This window comes from Microplitis mediator, chromosome 10 (assembly GCF_029852145.1).
Source record: "Microplitis mediator isolate UGA2020A chromosome 10, iyMicMedi2.1, whole genome shotgun sequence".
NCBI lineage: Eukaryota > Metazoa > Arthropoda > Insecta > Hymenoptera > Braconidae > Microplitis > Microplitis mediator.
This window is the reverse complement of record NC_079978.1, coordinates 1,660,491-1,680,159: the sequence shown is the minus strand read 5'-3', so window position 1 is coordinate 1,680,159 and position 19,669 is coordinate 1,660,491. Positions and strand designations below refer to the sequence as shown.

General features: G+C 30.7%; 5 protein-coding genes across 6 annotated transcripts; 2 read left to right on the top strand and 3 right to left on the bottom strand.

Annotated features, from left to right (window-relative positions):
• Positions 1-179: 179 nt before the first annotated feature.
• LOC130676656 (GTPase-GDP dissociation stimulator vimar) lies at positions 180-4,265 on the bottom strand. The gene is made up of 8 exons (XM_057483064.1): positions 4,113-4,265; positions 3,720-3,866; positions 2,712-2,945; positions 2,475-2,641; positions 2,169-2,397; positions 1,842-1,988; positions 963-1,763; positions 180-627 (listed from the first exon to the last, which is right to left on the bottom strand). The coding sequence occupies exons 1-8, from the start codon at positions 4,117-4,119 to the stop codon at positions 503-505; spliced, it is 1,857 nt and encodes a 618-aa protein (XP_057339047.1). The 5' UTR covers positions 4,120-4,265; the 3' UTR covers positions 180-502.
• Positions 4,266-4,285: 20 nt separating this feature from the next.
• LOC130676672 (transmembrane protein 242) lies at positions 4,286-5,211 on the top strand. Its single transcript, XM_057483089.1, has 2 exons — positions 4,286-4,548; positions 4,760-5,211. Exons 1-2 carry the CDS (start codon positions 4,434-4,436, stop codon positions 5,149-5,151), a joined length of 507 nt encoding a protein of 168 aa, XP_057339072.1. The 5' UTR covers positions 4,286-4,433; the 3' UTR covers positions 5,152-5,211.
• Positions 5,212-7,341: 2,130 nt separating this feature from the next.
• Positions 7,342-14,313, bottom strand: LOC130676668 (elongation of very long chain fatty acids protein 6). 2 transcript variants are annotated; one of them, XM_057483083.1, is made up of 3 exons: positions 14,169-14,313; positions 12,320-12,671; positions 7,342-11,275 (listed from the first exon to the last, which is right to left on the bottom strand). In XM_057483083.1, the coding sequence occupies exons 2-3, from the start codon at positions 12,649-12,651 to the stop codon at positions 10,702-10,704; spliced, it is 906 nt and encodes a 301-aa protein (XP_057339066.1). In that variant the 5' UTR covers positions 12,652-12,671; positions 14,169-14,313; the 3' UTR covers positions 7,342-10,701. The 2 variants fall into 2 exon arrangements, with proteins under 2 accessions (XP_057339066.1, XP_057339067.1); XM_057483084.1 differs by lacking the exon at positions 14,169-14,313 and adding an exon at positions 13,201-13,598.
• A 369-nt stretch (positions 14,314-14,682) lies between these two features.
• LOC130676670 (cleavage and polyadenylation specificity factor subunit 4) lies at positions 14,683-16,502 on the top strand. The gene is made up of 4 exons (XM_057483087.1): positions 14,683-15,112; positions 15,190-15,393; positions 15,751-15,940; positions 16,017-16,502. The coding sequence occupies exons 1-4, from the start codon at positions 15,013-15,015 to the stop codon at positions 16,381-16,383; spliced, it is 861 nt and encodes a 286-aa protein (XP_057339070.1). The 5' UTR covers positions 14,683-15,012; the 3' UTR covers positions 16,384-16,502.
• Positions 16,446-19,070, bottom strand: LOC130676658 (drebrin-like protein). Its single transcript, XM_057483068.1, has 2 exons — positions 18,794-19,070; positions 16,446-18,708 (listed from the first exon to the last, which is right to left on the bottom strand). Exons 1-2 carry the CDS (start codon positions 18,874-18,876, stop codon positions 17,214-17,216), a joined length of 1,578 nt encoding a protein of 525 aa, XP_057339051.1. The 5' UTR covers positions 18,877-19,070; the 3' UTR covers positions 16,446-17,213.
• Positions 19,071-19,669: the final 599 nt, after the last annotated feature.

Genomic DNA, 19,669 nt, shown 5'->3' with positions numbered 1-19,669 from the left:
AACTAAATTTAATTGAACCAGTATACAAGTTACTTGACACAATTAAAAAAATTTTCGCGCGAAATTAATGCGCCGACTGTGTCATTGAAATATCTGGTTTTAGTAATTTTATATTATTATTATATATTATATGTGTACTTGGCAGATAATTATATAGATATATTTATTAAAAAAACAGGTTTTAGTTTTTTAAATTTATATTACATATATATATTATATAACACTCCACAATAAGATGGCGCTATGCCGACTTTTAAATTCAAACATTTTAATTAACAATATTTTTTTTGCTTTGAGTTTTTTTGATCGACGAATATTGTGGTACTTTCAATAGACATAAAAATCGATAAATATCATCATTTTGATTTGTTGCTTGTGTATAGAGAAAATATAACAAAAAAAATATATATTCCTGTAATAAAAATATGGATTTCGGTTATTATTTACTGCCTTAAATTTATCGATAGAATACTTTATTCAAAAAAATCAGTCTGTAGTTCATTTAGACACTGAGGAGGTGCGTCAGCGACTCTAATTTTTCTGTCAATGTGTTTGGCCAAGCTGGATTTTTTTCTTTCTCTATTCCCTCGAGAAAATTTGAATTTTTCAAATGTTCCTTCAATGCATCTGCAATTTTATTTTAATTAAATTTTTTACTGATAAAATAAAAATTTTGATTATTAAGTAAAAGACCCAACTATTGAAATTTCAGGCAAATAAAATTTTATGAAATTAACCACATGGGTTCCGATCACTTGAATGTACTAATTAGTGACATGTGTAATTTATATGTAACTTTTATTTTTCGCGGTTTTTTTAAAAACGTCAAAAGTTAAAATTTTTTTCTAAGAATTCTAGGTCATTTTAAAATATGTAAACTTTCAAAAATTTTAAATAAATTTAAGCGCCAATAATTAGGTCTTCTACTATAAATATTTATATAAATAAATAAATATAATTACCTGACTTAACAAGTTTACTAGCAAAAGTAAGAGCATTTTCTATAATAGGAACTTCAATGCGAGGAAGGCTGTCTTTAAAAAAACTTTTGAGCTCTTGACCAACGTCCGCTTCAATAAGTTTTTGTTCGGAATTTCTCAAATACATGACAGCCGTAATAGTCAAACTTAAAAATGCTTCGTTTTGCATAAGTGAGTGCGTTGAGTTAATCATTTTAACCAAATACTTAATGCCACCCTGTTTAATAACCAAAGACACGACATTTTTATCACGACTGTTGGTAATTAACCAGGCGACGAGTCTGTTAGCTTCACCATGAACTCCCGGATGGTCTTCAGTGCCGCACCACTCAATAACTTTTTCCAAAAGGTCTTCTTTGGTCCCAAGCAACGTCGCTGCGTCTTTCTGCCCGTCGATTACTATCCTCAGAGTACCCAGAAGCTTAAAGACCACATGGAGAGCCGGGATTTTCAGCATTGGATAGACGACGTCAATTAGGCCATGGGCAAGCATTATCGGTTTATTATTCTGCGGTATCACTAGATTACGTACCCCGCTAAGTAACGCATGTTGGAAACGTACGCCTGCATTGATGCTATCATTTTTTGCCAAAAGTGTGAATAACTTTTTATGAACACCCTGGATTACCATCAACTCACAGTGAGCTTCATTTCGAGCAAAGTTACTCATCGATAGGACACCCGCTACTTTGAGATCTTCATCAGCATCAACGTCCAACCACTCGACGAGCGTTTTGTACACGATTCCTTCGCCATTTGAAAACAGCAAATTCATACTTTCGTCTGTTAAAAATTAAATTATACTTTTAATTTCTTTTTGATATTTAATTTATTGTTTTAATTATTAAATATTATTGTTACCTCCTGTTGTAATCATGACAATTAAATCACAGGCCATTTTTAAAGCAGATCTTGTCTCTTCATCCTCACAATCAGACGCATATGTATCTAATAATTTCAGTATTATTTCGCAAACTCCTGATTTTGTCATTATAGTCTTAGCGCTTTCTATAAATAATAATTTTATTTTTTTAATATAATACTGAGTTTATATTAAATACTAATGGAAATTTATATCAACGTCTTGTAGAGAACTTATTGACACCACTTTTTTTTTTCTTACAAAAAATCAGGAGTCAGTTTTCTATGCAAGACTCAATATTATAATTACAATAAAAATAATTATACCGTATTGAGCTTGGCCATGTAATAATTCGACACAGTTGACAACTTCTTCGGAAGTATTTTCAGCTAAAATTTTAACCATTACTTTGGCAAGTTTTTCATCAAAAATCAGGAACCCATTATCACAAAATCCTCCCAGTATTAATAAAACATGCATCGCAGATGTCACATCCTCCACTGCATCAAGTTCTAGTATACTGCAAGCAAGCGGCATAAATCCCTTATCCAAAGCCTAAATAAAAAAATAATTTTAATTATAATTTTCAAATAATAAACTAAACATCTAAAATACAATAATCAGTAAATTACTTCCTGCTGTATGCTTTTCTCGTCAAGAAGAAAATTCAAAAGAAAACCAGCAGTAACATGTCTTAGAAAGTGAGCGCCTTCAGCATCACGCAAACTCACAGATATCTCTAATACTCTAAAAATGTTTTTCAGCCCTCCATTATCTTGGACCAGTTTTATACCCAGTTCTAAATAAAAAAATAACAGTAAACTACTTAGAAGTAATTAATGAATTTTAAAAGCGAATGAAAACAATACCATTATCGTAGCAAATATTTCCAAGTGCACGAGCCGATTGTGTGAGGATATCAATCTCATCTCTATTCAATAAATCCATCAGCTCTTTAACTACATTACTAAGAGTACATTTTTGACGTCCATTCTCCGTTTGTGCGATCTCAGCAATCATCTTAGCAGCTTTAGCAACCACTGCCTTTGATTCATGAGTAAGAAGCGTTAAAAATACATCATCAACTGCCATATCTCCGTCTCCTTTACAAAACATTAATCAATAAATATAAATATTTACAAGTACTGGTAATGAGTGTCAATGCAACTGACAATTAAAAATTTTTTTAATTTTTTAATAAATAAATAAAATGTGGGTAGAAAAAATGCATATTTAAATAATTGGAAAATTAGCCCGCGCATTTTTTTAAATTTATTTATTTAAAATTTATAAATTGTCATGTCTACTACATTCACACTCATGTACTAGTAATAAATGAGTGCGGATGTAGCAGATATGAGACAATTTATACATTTTAAATAAATAAGTGTAAAATTCATGATCCTGAAGTTAGCAGACAATTGATAATTTTCGGATTTTTTTTTCAGCGAATCAATTACAAAAAAACAAAAACTAAAAATATGCACATGTAAAAAACTGTAGGTGCATTTAAAAAAATTTTTTTTTTTTTAATTTCGGATTTAAAAAAAAATCCAAAAATTATTAGACGTCGGCTAACTTCAGTATCATTAAAATTCGCATTTTTTAATTTTTATTCTCAGGTAAAAGACCCAGTACTCGATCAGGGAACTGATACTCGATCACTTCATGTATTTATATATTTATATTTAGTAGAATTTAGTAAATATAGATATACACATACATGAATGATCGAGTACTAGTCCCCTGATCAGGTACTAGTTCTCTGATCAGATACTGGGTCTCTTACATTTTTATTTATTTAAAAATTTAAAAAATTGCTAATTGTCAGCCACATTTACACTCATTGGTAATAAATAATTTTTTATATTGAATACCATCTTCAGTAATTTTATTATTAATTTCCACTAACGACTCCAATATTTTAATGATATCACGTTCATTGCTCGTCTTATCATCTTGCAATTTTACAACTCGGTTCAATTCTTCCACCAATTTATCAACGTCATATTTGTTTGCTTCTTCTGTAAACAAAAAAAATCAATATATTATACACAAAAATATTCAAATAATATTATAAATAATCATTATTTAATTATCATAAAAATATATGACATTAGACAATTTATTTATTTGAAAATTCTGCGTATGAATTTTTAAAAATTGCGTTCTATTGAGATCAGAGTAAAAATTATTGAAATTTTAAATTCTGTGTCGCTTTCACTGCCACATTTTTTAATAATAAATCAAAGTTTGAGTAATTAACAAACCTTCCATAATTTATAAGAACAATGACAATGCATTCAAATGAAATATTCGAGTGTTATAATTATTTTTTGTTCCAGGAATCTACTCTACTATAAATGGTTGCGACTCTAATCAGCTGTTTACGGAAGTTTTCATATCAAACCGCACATATTAATTTTGAAAAGAGATGAAAAATATATAAAATGTATACACTATATATATATATTTATGTAAAAGATAAAAGAACACCCGATAGTTACTGTCCTCTTGAGAAAAATATTTGAATTAAAATTTAAATTTAAAACAAAAAAAAACTATTTGTTTGTTTTGTCGTCGGTATTAAAATGGCCACCAGCAATAATGTTATTTCGTCAGATAAAAATTTTAGTGATAAACATGAATTTGATAAATTGTCATCACCAACTGATACAACTTTGAAAAATAATGATAAATTTTATGGTAACTTTATGTCATTAATATTTATTTTAATTAATTATTAATATTAATAATCATGTCATTTTTATTCTAACCTCTACTTATTCTATTCATTTATTTATTTATTCATAAAAATATGAATATATATGTTTTATAAATAAATAATTTAATTTATTTAAATATTTATATTTATTTCTGCTGATTTGGAGCATTAATTTTTATTGTCATTTTTTAGGAGTCATATTTCTGAGTGCAGTGACCGGGATATCAGCTCTGGTAGGATTCGGAACAACAGTAGCTGCTATAAAGAAAAAAGATCCAAAATTTTTCCAGGAAGGAATCGTTGGAGTTAAAGGAGCAACTGAACCCGCAGTTTCCTTGGCAGTGAGGGCACTGGGTCTAGGGACAGTCTATGCAGTGACGGGCTGCGGGTTGCTGTTCTACGGAATCTGGAAGCTGTCCGGTGCCACCAATGCTCTGGAATTTCGTGAGAAAATGGGATCAATTTTACCCCGAATTCCGAAAAATAATCCTCCTAAAAGTAGAACTGAATTCGAAGGGCTCAATGATTTAATCAAGTACGTGTCCGAAGAATGGGGCAAAGAAAGTACAAGTGACAATAAATAATTTAATACTTTACTTTACATTATTTATTTTATAAATTATTGTTGTACTGACTTTTAATAAATCTTGTTGTTTTTTATTTTAGATTTTTTATTATTAACTAAACACGCAAACGTGTTTGTCGCTGCTTTAATAGAGAATCTTTTTTATATTTATATATTTTTTTTTTTATAAAGTACACTAGTAGAGAATAAAAAATCAAATATGAATATATAAATATTAAATAAGACAATTTGATGCACGAAAATAGTAATGATCTAATCTTTAATAATTTTATATAAATATTTCGTGTTTACGTAAGTATACAAATTATTTTTTTAGGTATTAGTAAATTATTGACGTTTTTTTCATGCTCATCTTTAAAAATTTTTTAAAAGATTTTAAAAAAAAAACTGAAAGATACTCGAGTACATAAATTTTCAAAAACCGAAATTCGAGATTCAAAATACTGAACTTGATGTGAATTATTTTTTTGTTTACTCAAAATTTTTCTTCAACTTTTGTTACTTTAAAAAATTCAAATAGTAAACAGTAAAAAAAATTTGAAAAGTTGATATACATTTTTATAAATTATAGTTTATTATTTAAATATATCGTGTAATTTTTTTTAGTCAAGAATTTCATGCTCTGTAATTTATGATTGATAGGACAAAAAAAGTTTAAATTTAAATACTAAAAAATATATAAACGATATTAATTTTTTATCCAAATTATACTTGAGGCCGCTAAAAATATTTTTGAGTCAATGCCAAGAGAATAAAAACAATTGGAATAATAAAATATCCTAATGAATGAAATGAACATATAAATTTTGAATATTACATTGTATGATAAATATTGTAGACGATAATTAAAATAAGTTTTTCGTAAATAGTTACTTATGAGGTAATATTAAACTTCGTACTTACACATGAAAATAATTATACTATTACATAAACTTCACGAAGAGAGAGAGGGAGAGATCTCGTGTCTTACGAGATCCAATAGCTTTCTAATTATATTAAATCACTGTTTTTTTTTTCCAATTATATCAAATAATTTATATAATTACCGGTTAGTTATCAGTACAGCAATAAGCTAGTATACAATAAATCATATTTATATCCCACGAAATTTGTAAACCGATAAAAAAAATTATTATAATGAATTAAGTATAAAACCGGTTGCCGTTAACGTCGAAGAAAAAAAATATTGTCTGGGAAAAAGTGACGTTTGGAAAAATACTAAAACTGAATAATTTTATTTTTTTTAAAAAACTAAAAATATGTACATGTAGAAAATTTAAAAAACGACAGGTGTAAATTTTGCAAATATTTTTTTCTTTATAATTTATTGCTTAAAAAAAAATTAAAAAATTATTAGACGTCGGCTAACTTCAGTATCATAAATATTTAATTTCCAGTTTCAATTAATCAATTATTTACTTTTTTGAAAGCTAATTATTTGGGCAATTAGTAAAAACATTTCACTTGCTAAATAAAAATCTTTTTTTAAACAAAATTAAACAATGAATAAATTAAAAGTCATTTTAAATGACCATCTCGATGTGATACTCGTGCTGAAAAATTAGTAAATCGCATTTAAAAAAAAAAAAAAACATATCCGGTTTGCAGTAGGCCTTGGACTTTAAACGGATATTTTAGTTTTAAACAAATGCCAAAGACCACATTGTCAACTTCGTTTATTATGCCGACGTCAATAAGAAGACAATTCAAAGCCGGCTATTTTTTAAAATTAAATCATTGAATTTAAATTAAGTCCCGGAAAGTAAATATGGAATACGGAGTAAGTTAAAATCTAATACAATACAAAACACACGAGGGGTATGCGATTTTTGTTATCGCGATTTTATTGGCAAGCGACTGCACGAACGATTCTTGCAAGATAAAAAAATAACTTATTTATTTTTGTTGTTTAAAAAAAAAATTGATAAAAGATAATGATGACTATTGACGTGGATCTCCCCTCATATTATTACTAGATAATGACATATATATCAGGAAATGATAGCGAATCTTGTGTACAACATAAAGTTGAATGTAAAATAACAAATATAATTTTATTATTTATTATTATTATTATTAACAAAATCATTGAATAACGTTTCCTTTTTTTATTTTTCGCATTTAAATAATACAAGAGTGCAAATAAAAGTTCAAATTGTGATGTTTTAGATGATATATTAAAGCTCAATTTTTTTTTTTTGTTTTTTTTACTAGCAATTATTTTTTTTCGTACAATTTTAGATTTAAATTACAAAAATTAAGACACATTCCAGATGCGTATGGTCATACTTAAGAGATAAAAATTATGCCTCTCTACGGGAGACTTTTTTTTATTAATTTACCCCAACATGTTGATTGAATTATTTCCCAAATACATAATACTAATAATTGTAATAATAAAATATTGTGTAACTACGGGCTTTGTTACCAGCAATAATTTAGATCAAAAATATGAGATTCAATCACGAAGGCTAGTTTTTTTTTTTTTTTAAATAAAAAAATAAAGCGAGTAACTCTGAGCTGCCGAATTATTTTTCTGAGACGGGAGACTGAAGAGCCAAATAAATTAATTTTTATACTATAAATAGCGGCGATAGTAATAATAATAATTGTAAGCACAGTACACTTATACTACCGGAAAATAAATTTTTAAATTTTGCGAACACAAATACATATCGATTAATTGTCGCGGCGCGTCCTGCGCGCTTTAGATCTAATGCTTCTACAAATTTAATTAGGTCTCTACTTTTTTATTTTCGATTTAAATGCAATCACGCAATCCAAAAAAGCTATTTAATTCATGGACGAATATGTAAGAGAACAAGCAGTACATCGTATTCAAACATTTGCGCAATAATTATTCAGACAATAGACATTTTATTTGCTCAACTTTTTTGTAGCCCCCATCTCATAAAATCAGCCTCTAAATTTCATTTATAATTTAATTATTCTCGATAAATCTGATAAATTTTATTTTATTTAAAACATGTTACTTCTAAGTTACTGACCGTAAGCCCTCATACGCTGTAAAAAATTACCGGAGTAAATCCGGAGTGAATGCGGAGCGGATTACTGTATTTATTTAATTCCCCTCGGAGTGAAATTCACTCCAAGGGGAAGTTTATTTCAATAGGAAAACTCCGAATCGGAGTAAATGCAGATTTAAATAAAATCCAGATCACTCCGCACTCACCTGAAAAAACAATTTTTTATTTACTCCGCATGCGAAGTGATTTTTTTTTAAAAACTCCGGACTTCCGAGTGACGGAGTGAATTCGGATTTAAATAAAATCCGTAATCACTCCTACTTTTTTACAGCGCACTAATTTAATTTTTTATTAAAATTTCAAAATTTTATCTGTAATTACAATTACGTACCCTTATTATAAACTAATTGCAGTATTGACAGCGTTAAAAAATTATAGTTAAAACAGTAGCGTACGAGCATCTTCCTCATTCTCTTTCTCACTCTTTTTTTTTTTAACTCACTCATATTCATATTCATATACATACACTTTAAATATACGCTTATACATTACTTACATACTTAACACTTTAATATTTATTTAAAATGACTCGCAGACATATAATGCGCGAAACGCTTGACTTGGGCGGTCATTTATTTATAAGCTAATAGCACAATGACCAAATTTAATATTAATAATAATTATTATTATTACAGTTATTTAAAATGTCAATAATAATATAGATTTTTCAAGGCTCCGCTAGTTAATAAACTTTCAGCCCATTCAATTTACATAATTTTCATTCACTCTCTCTCTCTCTCTCTACTTTATCATAATTACTCCGAAATAACTTTTAGTTAATTAGCTGTCACAATAAATTATAAATCGAAATAATAAATTCATGAATCTCCACCTGATATATTTATAGTATTTCTCCTCTGATTAATAACATTTCAAATAATGGAATCCGTGAAATTTTTTTTCCACAAAATTTATTAAAAAAAAAATTATTTTCACTGGAGAAATCTCTACCGTTCTCTTTCTCATAAAAAAAATATATTTTTCGTGATGTTTTTAAATTCGTGTGCTTTGTACGTCAATAGCGAGTTATTTTAAAAATAATAATAATTTTAATTACTACATTTTACGCAGTGTCAATTTATGTAAATTAATATCACGCATAAAATACAGAAGACATTTGTTTTTTAAAATTTATACAATACAATAGAATAGAATATATAAAAAAATATATAAATGATAATAAAATAATAGGAAAAAAATTGTGCCACAGATATGACTTAACTCGGATGTGTTTTTTTTATCTCTTCAGTCACTTAAATACTGTGTATGTAATATTATACACATAAGTTGATGGAAGCCAAATGAGTAATCGTATTGGTAAACACAAAAAATAATCGTTACATATACAATATAAATACTCTGTTATAATCTCTACTTAAAATAACAAGATAGCTTTTATGTAACACGTGTTTCAATATCATCATTGTTGCCAAAAAAAAAGAGAAGAGAAAATTAAAAAAATCTAACGAGATAATGTTTGTCATTTAATTTAAATCGTAACAGAATGGAATAACCGTCTGGTGATGATGTTGATATATAATTGAATTACGAGTCTCGTAAACTGACATAATTAAATTACGTTAAAAGATTAATTAGAGCGATAATAATAATAAATAAGTAAATAAATAAATAAATGGTATTTAAGATCGTGAACTTTAAATAATAAATGCAAATATTAATCAGCCAATTGGACTGTCAAATTACTGTTATAAATATTTATGATGTTCAATGTACAATTAAATTAATTTTTATTTTTATTTTTTATTATTTATTTTTCTTTATTTTTTTTTCGTTATTATTCGACTACTTGAGGTCACTCACGAGCACATGGAAGTAGGTTAAACTGTATATATATGTATATATATATATATATAATAAAAAAATGTTTAGTCCGTGACACGAAGGGAAAATATAAGTGGTCGATGACTCTCTCAATAGAGAAAGAGAGCCAGTTGCATACGCACACGAACAATTATGATAGAGAAAGAGAACGAGTAAAGTTGAGACCGGTTTTAAGAAACGATCACATTTTAAATACCTGTCTCTGTCCACTTAACTTACATATAGATTTATATATATATGTCATCACACACAACAGACAATCAATAATCCTTAATCCATAATCGTTTTTGTTTTAAATATTTATACGCTTTTCACAGTTACCACTTAGTTAATAAATTGTCACTTGACAATAATTGATAAAATTTGTGCTGGGACATTGAGCGACGCCCTGGATCATAAAACATAACTCTCGTATCACTGCCGAGGTGTTTCGGTGCATTTATAAATATATTTGTATATTTAATAGCTAAAGTGCGTTTTCTTTTTAAAAATAAAAATAAAGTTGTAATTTTAAATAATTCGCCGACGTTAGCATTGTCAATGGAGGCTCTTGCGTAGTCCTTTGACTTAAGGTCCTAGATCTGCTAAGTAAACCATTTTATAGTAACACTGTCTCTGTGTTTAATAACAACAGTAATAATAATTACTCTTACAAGCCTCTAATTGCTCTTGAGCTTGCCGTTGAAAGTACTGTGGTTGGTTTGATTGACGTGTCCACTTTCTTGGGCTTTGTTGAAGATACTCTTGGACATTTTTCTGTCAGTCATGTAGGCCTCGTGGAAGAATTTCGCGAACAGTACCAAGTAACTTACATATATTAGAGCACTTATGCGTATGTTTGTCATAGTGATATGACATTCACGCTGGCCATGCGATACGTACATTTGGTAAACCCAAATAGTTATCGCAAACCCGACAATCATTTGTGCGATTTGCAATGCCGTTATCATCATAGCGATCCACGTAGGCGGGGAGTACCGCATTGATTTTAATGCATAATATGTATACATCATTGCGTGGATAGTGTAATTTACGACAACGAACCAACGTGCTGGCGCAGAGTACTCGGCGTATGAGAACCACGCGTACATCAGCACGGTCATATGGTGGTACCAGTGGAGAAATATCAATCGCTGCTTCCTCAACACGATGAATAAGGTGTCCCCCAGCTCGGGTAATTTTGACAGCACAAACATCCATACCCAGAAACCAGATACTCGATTAAACATAAAACTAAAACAGTTGCGAAAAAAAAACAAATATGCAATTCAAAGTATGTCCCAATGACCCGGAATATACGTCGGCTTTTATATATTCATGTTAAGGTAGTTGATGATTGACAGTTTGTAATGATAATTTTTTTTTTTTTTTATAATTATTTCAGTGTCGAATAATTTAATTAAAATTGTGAGATATTTTTATTTTATTACTGTTATTGTGGACAATGAAAATCCAATAAAAAATACTATAACTGGATAGACATATTATGAATACCGTAGTTATATTTTTGAATGGCATTTAAACTTTTACTTTTACTCTAAAGATTCGAAAAATCCCAGCTTTCTAACTCTGGGCTCTTATCTCGGTTATAAAAACAAGATTTATTTATATTTTTACCGTAACCATGAATTATTATTTTATTTCCATGGGATTTTAAAAATATACTTTATAAATTAATGACCCGAATTATTGGGAAATAGTTTGTTTTTGTACAGCTAGTCAAAAATAACAAGTATAATTTATGAACGAATCAACCTCGCCGGAGGCATCTACTTCCCATGCTATTGCGACTTAATTCAATCTTCTATCGGAGTTGATAGGGAAAAAATTTTGACAGCACTAATTATCTCTTTCCTAATAACTGACATTTAGTCGAAAAATATTTTTCATATCTAGTGATTGTATGAACAATTTATTTTCGTCATCGCCGTGTCCTTATCAGATTTGGTAATGAGTTTTTAACAACAATAATTACTTTTGTAACATTTTAAAACTTTTTAGAAGCTTAAATAATTTATCACTGCTGAATAATCATTTAAAAATTTCAAAGATAACGCCTACATTGTATAATATATTAAATAAATAAATAAATATAGTAAAGTAACCGTGACACATTTAGCAAACAAAACTAATGGATGTTATTTCTGAATAATAATTAATGTAAAATTAAAGAAAAAAAAATTAGCAACTGCGCGTACAAATATTATGCAGAACTACCTTAACATATTTAACAAATATTTATTTTAACTTGAGGAAAATGAAATAATAAATTCATACCTGGGCACACAGACACTGTGGTAGAACCCATAGTTTTTTAGCACATGGTAGAACTCTGGCACGGTTCTAACGACACCCATTATGGAAAATATTGCCAGCGCGATATTCCACACGGTAAGGAGTCCTCTCAATTCAAACTTCGGTCTGTCGGCCATCCACTGACGCCCGGCATAAATTACAATCAAGTAAATGGCACCAAAGTAAACTGAATTTTTCCAGTGATCTGTCATCCAGTCACGTGTATCTTCATGCTCAAACTTACGCTCGAATTCAAATATATACGAGTAGTTTGGCTGGAACCGCTCCATGTACGCTGGCGATAATTGCAACATCTTGATATTTTATTTTAAATCTGAAAATAAAATAAACTCATTAGTCTGCAAAATAATTTTTGCAATCAATAGACAATTGATACTGTAATTTTAGTAACGACAATTTCTAAAAATAAAGTAGCGCTTAATTAACGATTCGTTACTCCAATTATTGGTACTCGTTTTAAATACATAAAGTTTAAAAAAAAAATACTGTCTGGCGATAAGCAGAAAATTAAAGTCCACGTTCGTACGATGTTGTGATAATTATGCATGCAGATAATAGATAATTACATATATTACATATATATTTTTTCTAGATCGATCAGTTAAAACAATTGTTCAGTTTGAATACTTTCGAGTGTAATTGCAGTATCCTAGTACCGAAAATTTGATGCCAATGATGGTGAGCAAGTTAATGCTATTTAAAGAAAATTCTTAGCATGGAGCCGGACTGAATCACTAAAACTCAGACTAAAACACGACGGTATATAACATCTAGTAATGTATGTATATATAGATATAAAACGAATTGTTAAAAGGAAAAACGAGAGCGCATGGTCGACATACCCGTGGACGATCTCCTTAGCAGCAAATAAATTTTGTCCACTAAATTCCCGTTGCTATACTGACTTAAGTGTCTTATCTTAACACTGGCATAAAATTTATAAGTATTACAGCTTTTAAATTATCTTATAAATTATGCAGTAAAACAACTTTTTAAGGCCTAAACAATGATTGTAATATTTGCCGGTTTAAAAGTAAATTCGATAGTGCACATACTGCACATATGCCGTATACAATTTGGTATATTTAATATAAAACCAGCAAGCAAGCAGTCAGCAGTATAGGGTGGTCGTATCGGCGCGAAAATGTCTTCTCTATCTTTCTCGTATGCGCAAATATACATATGTACATATGTTGGATTATAACCAGGTTTTGTTAACCAGTACATACAATAATCCACTCTACTCCTTGTAATTAAACACACGATCATTAGACACACGTACCAGTTAACCGGGTATTTATTGACAATCAACCACTTAAACGTTAACTGGAAAAAAAATATATTATTAACAACAATAATAGTAATTATCATTTGTCAAAATGAGCTTTACAAAAAAAGTTTGTTATTAATTATTATTATCATAACGGAACATTATTTTTCTAACGGTGACGGGCGAGGTGAGCTGGCGTAAATTTCATTCTCTTTCTTTCTCTCCAATTTTTTTTTTTTTTTTTTTTTATGTACTCAGTAACTTAGTATGTACTCATACACTAAGACTCCTCGTGCGCGAATCTTTATCAAGTCACACCCTGTATATTGCAAGTAATATGTGTTTAGTTAAATATTAAATTCAAATAGATATCACGTCATGAGTTAGTATTTTTATTTAATTACATATTATGTACTGACGGTTTTTAAATTTATAAATTATTACTCATCATGAGCGTAATTTTTATAAGAGTAGGAAGATAGATGCGTGAATGTAAATATATTATTATTTATGTTTAGATTTATTTAACCGGATATTTACCTGACACCAGCAGAGTTTTAATTCACAATATAAGCCCCCAATAAAAATCACCGACACGCGTAGACAGAACGGACGACCCGTACGAGCAGAACGTGATAGACTACTGGAGACTACCGTCACCAACTTCGGCACCTGCCTTTTTCTACCTATATATATATGCCTATACTACCACACAGGACATACAGGCTTGTATATATGTATATTTACATGTATATATATATATAGATATATGTGGATATGACAAACCGTCTACTGCCGCGGCAGATCAGTCGAATGCATTTTTGATTTTTTTTACCTTCTGAACATTCAAATAGAAGTAGACATTTTAAAATTTCGCGCGAAAATTTAAAATTCGAATTTTGAAAAAATTGCGCTAGAAATTTATGTGAATTTAGAGGTGATATTTTGGGTGGGATAAAACAATATTTTGAAAATTTTGAAAATGGAATATTATATATATTTTGACGTATGAATTTTAAATGTCTTACCAACGAATAATAATTTAAACTGTAGTTAAGTAGAGAACCTGAAGATGGTGGTGATTAAATACAAAAAATGGTGGGTAAAGTAATGGTGAAGCTAAAAAGTTAACCTAGGTTTTATTTAATGTTACTTGTGTACAAAATTATTATTATTTAGAGTAACTGATGTGTTAATTAGATAATGGGTGAATGAAAAATATATGAAATAAATAAGACGATGAGTAAAAATAATAATTTTTAAGAATAAGATTAAGTATTTTTAAATTTGAATTGTCGTGCTGGTGTTGACAACTTGCGGTGGAATTAAAATAAAACAAAAGCTAATAATTTGTTGTATATTTGTATTATTATTGGTTTTAATAATGGAAATATTGACGGACGTCGGGGATATTAAATTTGATATTGAAGTAGCGTTGGATGAACAATATGGAGCTTTGCCGCTTCCTTTTGCCGGCATGGACAGTAAGTTGATGTTTGGATTTTTAGGGATGGAATTTTGTTTGTTATGATTAATTAATTAATTAATTGTTATTTTCTAGAATCCATTGCTGCGGTGTGCCAATTTTACCCACGTGGCTCTTGTAACAAGGGGCCGTCATGCCCCTTCAGACATGTCAGAGGTGACAGGACGATTGTTTGCAAGCACTGGCTGAGAGGTCTGTGTAAAAAGGGTGACCAGTGCGAATTTTTACACGAGTATGATATGACCAAGATGCCTGAATGTTATTTTTATTCAAGATTTAGTAAGTATCGTTTTTAATCAGCGTAGAAAAGTACTCACTAGAAATCAGTCCTCTTATATTTTGGTGCCGTTTAGAATCACGACTGGTCATATTTTTTAAATTGTAAAATTCAATACTAAAACTATCAATCAAAATAATTTTCTAGCTGTTGCACAAAAGGTTGATTGATAAGAAGAGTATGAGAGTGCGTTAAAAATCTGCCATTAGTTTATGATAAATTTTATCCAGGAGCGAAATTTTAGAATGAAGTGGATACTCAGTAACTTGACCAGTCGTGATAATAAACTGACCTCTACTTTATTAGTACTGGGAAGTTTACTTAATTGTTATTGGATTCTAATTTTATTTTGAATGCAGATGCATGTCACAATAAGGAATGTCCATTTTTACACATTGATCCTGAGACAAAAGTGCGCGATTGCCCATGGTATGATCGTGGATTTTGTAGACATGGTCCATCGTGTCGTCATCGGCATGTCAGAAGAGTTTTATGTATGGCATATTTAGCTGGATTTTGTCCAGAAGGACCCACTTGTAAATTTATGCAGTAAGTTTATTTTATTTTATTAAATAAAATTATGTTTTAAAATAATTAATTAATAAATGAATGAATAATTTTGCAGCCCACGATTTGAGTTGCCGGCTCTGCAAGACTTGCAGCCGAAAGAAGGCAAGAAAGTTATGATCACATGTCACTTCTGCGGCGAGAGCGGCCACAAGGCCATATATTGCAACAAAATGCCACCGGAAGTTAGAGAAACACAATTAAGACAAGAAGTAGAAGGAGGACCTCATCCGCCGCATTTCATGAATATGCACAACGGACCGCCTCCACGTGGACCACAGAAACCGCTGGAAGAAGTCACTTGCTACAAGTGCGGCACCAAGGGCCATTACGCAAACAAATGTCCTAAAGGTCATCTGGCTTTCCTCAGTCACGCAAATACCACCGGAGGCGCTCCCAATGATAACGCTGGCTACAGACGATAAAATTAATGCTAAGATATTTGGATAATTAAAAACAGACTGTGAAATTTAACACTAATACTTTATTTTTATTTGTTTTTTTTTTTCAACAAATACTGAATAAAAAAATTCTTTACCACGAATTTATTTTTATTTTAAATCTCCACCACGATTTGCTTTTACAATTTCATTGCTTTTATTTTTTATTGTTTGAATTACTGACAATTAATACCGCGTCGTTAAGTCTGAGATCTGTCATGTTATTTTTTATTACTCATTTATAATAATTATAATTATTATTTTTTTTTTTTTATATAAATGCAATAATTGGAGTAATTTTTTAATGAACCTCATCGACTTGGACTAGAACTATTTTTTTAAAAAAAGTAATCGTGCAGATTAGTCTGGAAGTATTATTACAATATTTGTAAATATTCAACTAATTACTGTCTGTAAATATATTTTATTATTATTTTAATCGATATGACAACTATTTGCTGTTCAAATTCAATTCAAATGTGCCAATTTAAAGTATTCAATTGCCTGGTATTTAAAATGTTAATAAACATTTAAGTACAATTGTTAAGATTCAAAATTACTGTGGCAATTATTCAAAGTATTGTAAAAAAAATTATAAATAATATTTACTCGTGTACTAAATTACCAATTCCATTATTGCACCGTTGATAAATAATTTAAAAACCGAAAGAGCGATTATCTGAATGATCTGCGAATTATATCTATGTACCAAATAATTATTTAATATATACGTTATATTATCAATCAATCAATCAATCAATCAATTAATGAATGAATGGAGTTAAAATGAGTCAACAATAATTCGAGTTGGTCTATCAAGTATTAGCGTAGTCGATGACCTCGACGTAGTTGGCAGGAAAGAGGCCGTAAGTGCCGTCAGGTCCTAGTCCTTGCCACCATCCTTCGTCAATAGCGTCAATGTGTGTTATAATGTCACCAGGATCAAAAGTAATTTCGGTATCATCGGCGGCCTGGTAATCGTACAAAGCACGTGCTTTCATGCCTTCATTGTTTGGATCAAAGAATAAATAGGAATCGCTCTCGGCGCTTAATTGATTGTAAAGTTCAGCTTCGATAGTTTCAAGGGGCTGATTATTTTCCAGTTCAACATCATCTTTCATTATATAAATATTATTAACAGCTTGTTGCTGCTGTTGATTATTAAGTTGCTCCTTAGTCTCGGGTGGGTTCGGTTCAACATGTGGAATTTCTTTAATAAGATCGACTTTTGGCAGTGCTGGTTCTGAAGGCACTGGCACGGGAGCTTGTACTGGAGTTGGTACTGGTGCTGAGACTGGCACTGAAGCCTGCACTGGAGCTGATACTGGTACCGGTGCTGGCGCTGGTACTGATGCTGGTTCTTTTGCTGAATCAATAATTTTCTCAAAAATTTTAGCCTGCTGTTCTTTGACAATAGACTTTGGAACTGGAGTAGATTGATGAGCGTAAGTTGGTGCTGTCATTTGTCCAGCGGCTGAATGTTGTTCAAAGACCGCACGCGCATTAATTGTACGCTGCGCAATCAATTGTTGGGTCTCAGTACTCCTCAGTCGGCGCAACTCTTCGCTACGTGATTTATGCTCTTCATCACAATCGGAGCCGTTTTGCTGAACGGCTGCTGATGCGAGCTGTTGATTGCGTAAATTTTTGACTTCTTGAGCGCGTTGTTCAGATTTTATTTGAGTTCGTTGATTTATTTCCTGCGTTGTAGAGGTTGCAGCAGCAGCAGCAGCCTGCTCTCGAAGTTTGCTCTGTTGTTCTTCCCGTGATCTAGCTTCCAACTCCAGCTGCTGACGTTCTTTCTCCAGCCGACGTTTCTCCTCAGCGACTCTTGCTTTTTCCTCCATCTCTTCCTTCTGCCAGAACTCGTCTCTCTCAGTAGCATTTATCTCTTGCTCTGGAATCACTCGCTTGTAAGTTGTACCAACAGGTCCGGAATTTCCCACATCCTTACCACGTGGCTCGCGAAATTTGTAAGTAGATCCTGTTGCTTTAGCCAACTGCTCCATTATAAAATCAATTTCGACGTCATCTTCAGATCTGGCGTTTAATGTTATATGAGCACCTTTCAGCAGTCTTTCGATATCTCGAATGTGGTTGGCACACGTCCCTTTCCTCACTATCGGCGCACCTTCCCCTTGCCAATTTATTAGCACACATTTTGGCAAACTGGTTTTCGTGTCAATGACACGACAAAATGCGTACTGAATTTCTCCGCTATTTAATTCATCGATCATTTGTTGCAGCCCTCGGTCTCCAGTTCCCACTACTTTTAAATTATTTGTTCCACCCTCGTATCCAAATACCGCCCTGATAATAATAAAATTCAATTATCACAACCAATAATTAGAAAAAAAAAAACAATAAACAATGTAATTACAATGTTACTAATTACCAGTTAACTGATGACTTGTCATCGACGACACTCTTCCAGGCAGCCACCAGAGAGTCATTATTCTTCGTCAAATTCACTGACATTTTTGTTACTTACTTTTTATTGTTAAATATAATTGTCAAAATTTATAGTATAAAAAATCAAAAATACATTTTTAGACGTTTTGTAATAATCTAGATGGGATAGGCGTTTTTTACCACATACTGACATCAGTAAGTCAGTAACGGAGTCGAAACTTCGTCCTTGGAGTTTAAATGTATCAGATAAACTACTACTTGGCGTTTAATGTTTTCTATAACTCAGCAGTTCATGTATTCTGAGAATTACCAACCGATGGCACCACGTGATTACTCATATGCTCTTGTATTTTTTTTCAAGTCCGCGCAGTTTTTGAATTCTCAACATAAATGTAAGAATAAGGGACAAAGATTTATTTATTTACTTATTTACATATATCGCGTCACTAATTACAAAAGGACAGATTTTTATTCGCCCTTTTGGCTCTAGTCACTAAATTTAAAACTCAAAGGGCGTATAATTTTTTTTTAATTGCTAATCATATTGAAGAATTAGGGTGCATTCAGAAATGCTCTAGTTCTATCTCTCGTTGTATGGAAACGCTTGGCTAGACCTAGAGCTAGAGCGTTTCCGAAAGCACAAGCAAATTTTAATAAAATGATTAAATTTCAATTTTGAAATTTCGCGCCAAGTTGGCGCTACTGCGCGTCACTGTATTCGACGTTCGATTTTTGCTAAAGTGGGGGCGGTGGAATGAATCGGAAAATCGATTGCTTTGTATCAACTGGTGGTTCGATAGCGGCAGTCAGTATCATCGATAGTGGCAGTAGTAGTCCAGATCCTACTTTGCGTTTGAAT

Coding starts and splice junctions, on each gene's coding strand:
- LOC130676670 (XM_057483087.1), top strand. CDS start 15,013: ATGGAAATATTGACGGACGTCGGGGATATTAAATTTGATATTGAAGTA. Junction 15,394..15,750: donor TTATTTTTATTCAAGATTTA/GTAAGTATCGTT, acceptor TTTTGAATGCAG/ATGCATGTCACAATAAGGAA. Junction 15,941..16,016: donor CCCACTTGTAAATTTATGCA/GTAAGTTTATTT, acceptor ATAATTTTGCAG/CCCACGATTTGAGTTGCCGG.
- LOC130676668 (XM_057483083.1), bottom strand. CDS start 12,651: ATGTTGCAATTATCGCCAGCGTACATGGAGCGGTTCCAGCCAAACTAC. Junction 11,276..12,319: donor CACAGTGTCTGTGTGCCCAG/GTATGAATTTAT, acceptor CAACTGTTTTAG/TTTTATGTTTAATCGAGTAT.
- LOC130676672 (XM_057483089.1), top strand. CDS start 4,434: ATGGCCACCAGCAATAATGTTATTTCGTCAGATAAAAATTTTAGTGAT. Junction 4,549..4,759: donor AAATAATGATAAATTTTATG/GTAACTTTATGT, acceptor GTCATTTTTTAG/GAGTCATATTTCTGAGTGCA.
- LOC130676656 (XM_057483064.1), bottom strand. Junction 2,398..2,474: donor AGAAAAGCATACAGCAGGAA/GTAATTTACTGA, acceptor TTTTTTATTTAG/GCTTTGGATAAGGGATTTAT. Junction 1,989..2,168: donor ACATGGCCAAGCTCAATACG/GTATAATTATTT, acceptor TATTATTTATAG/AAAGCGCTAAGACTATAATG.
- LOC130676658 (XM_057483068.1), bottom strand. CDS start 18,876: ATGTCAGTGAATTTGACGAAGAATAATGACTCTCTGGTGGCTGCCTGG. Junction 18,709..18,793: donor GACAAGTCATCAGTTAACTG/GTAATTAGTAAC, acceptor TATTATTATCAG/GGCGGTATTTGGATACGAGG.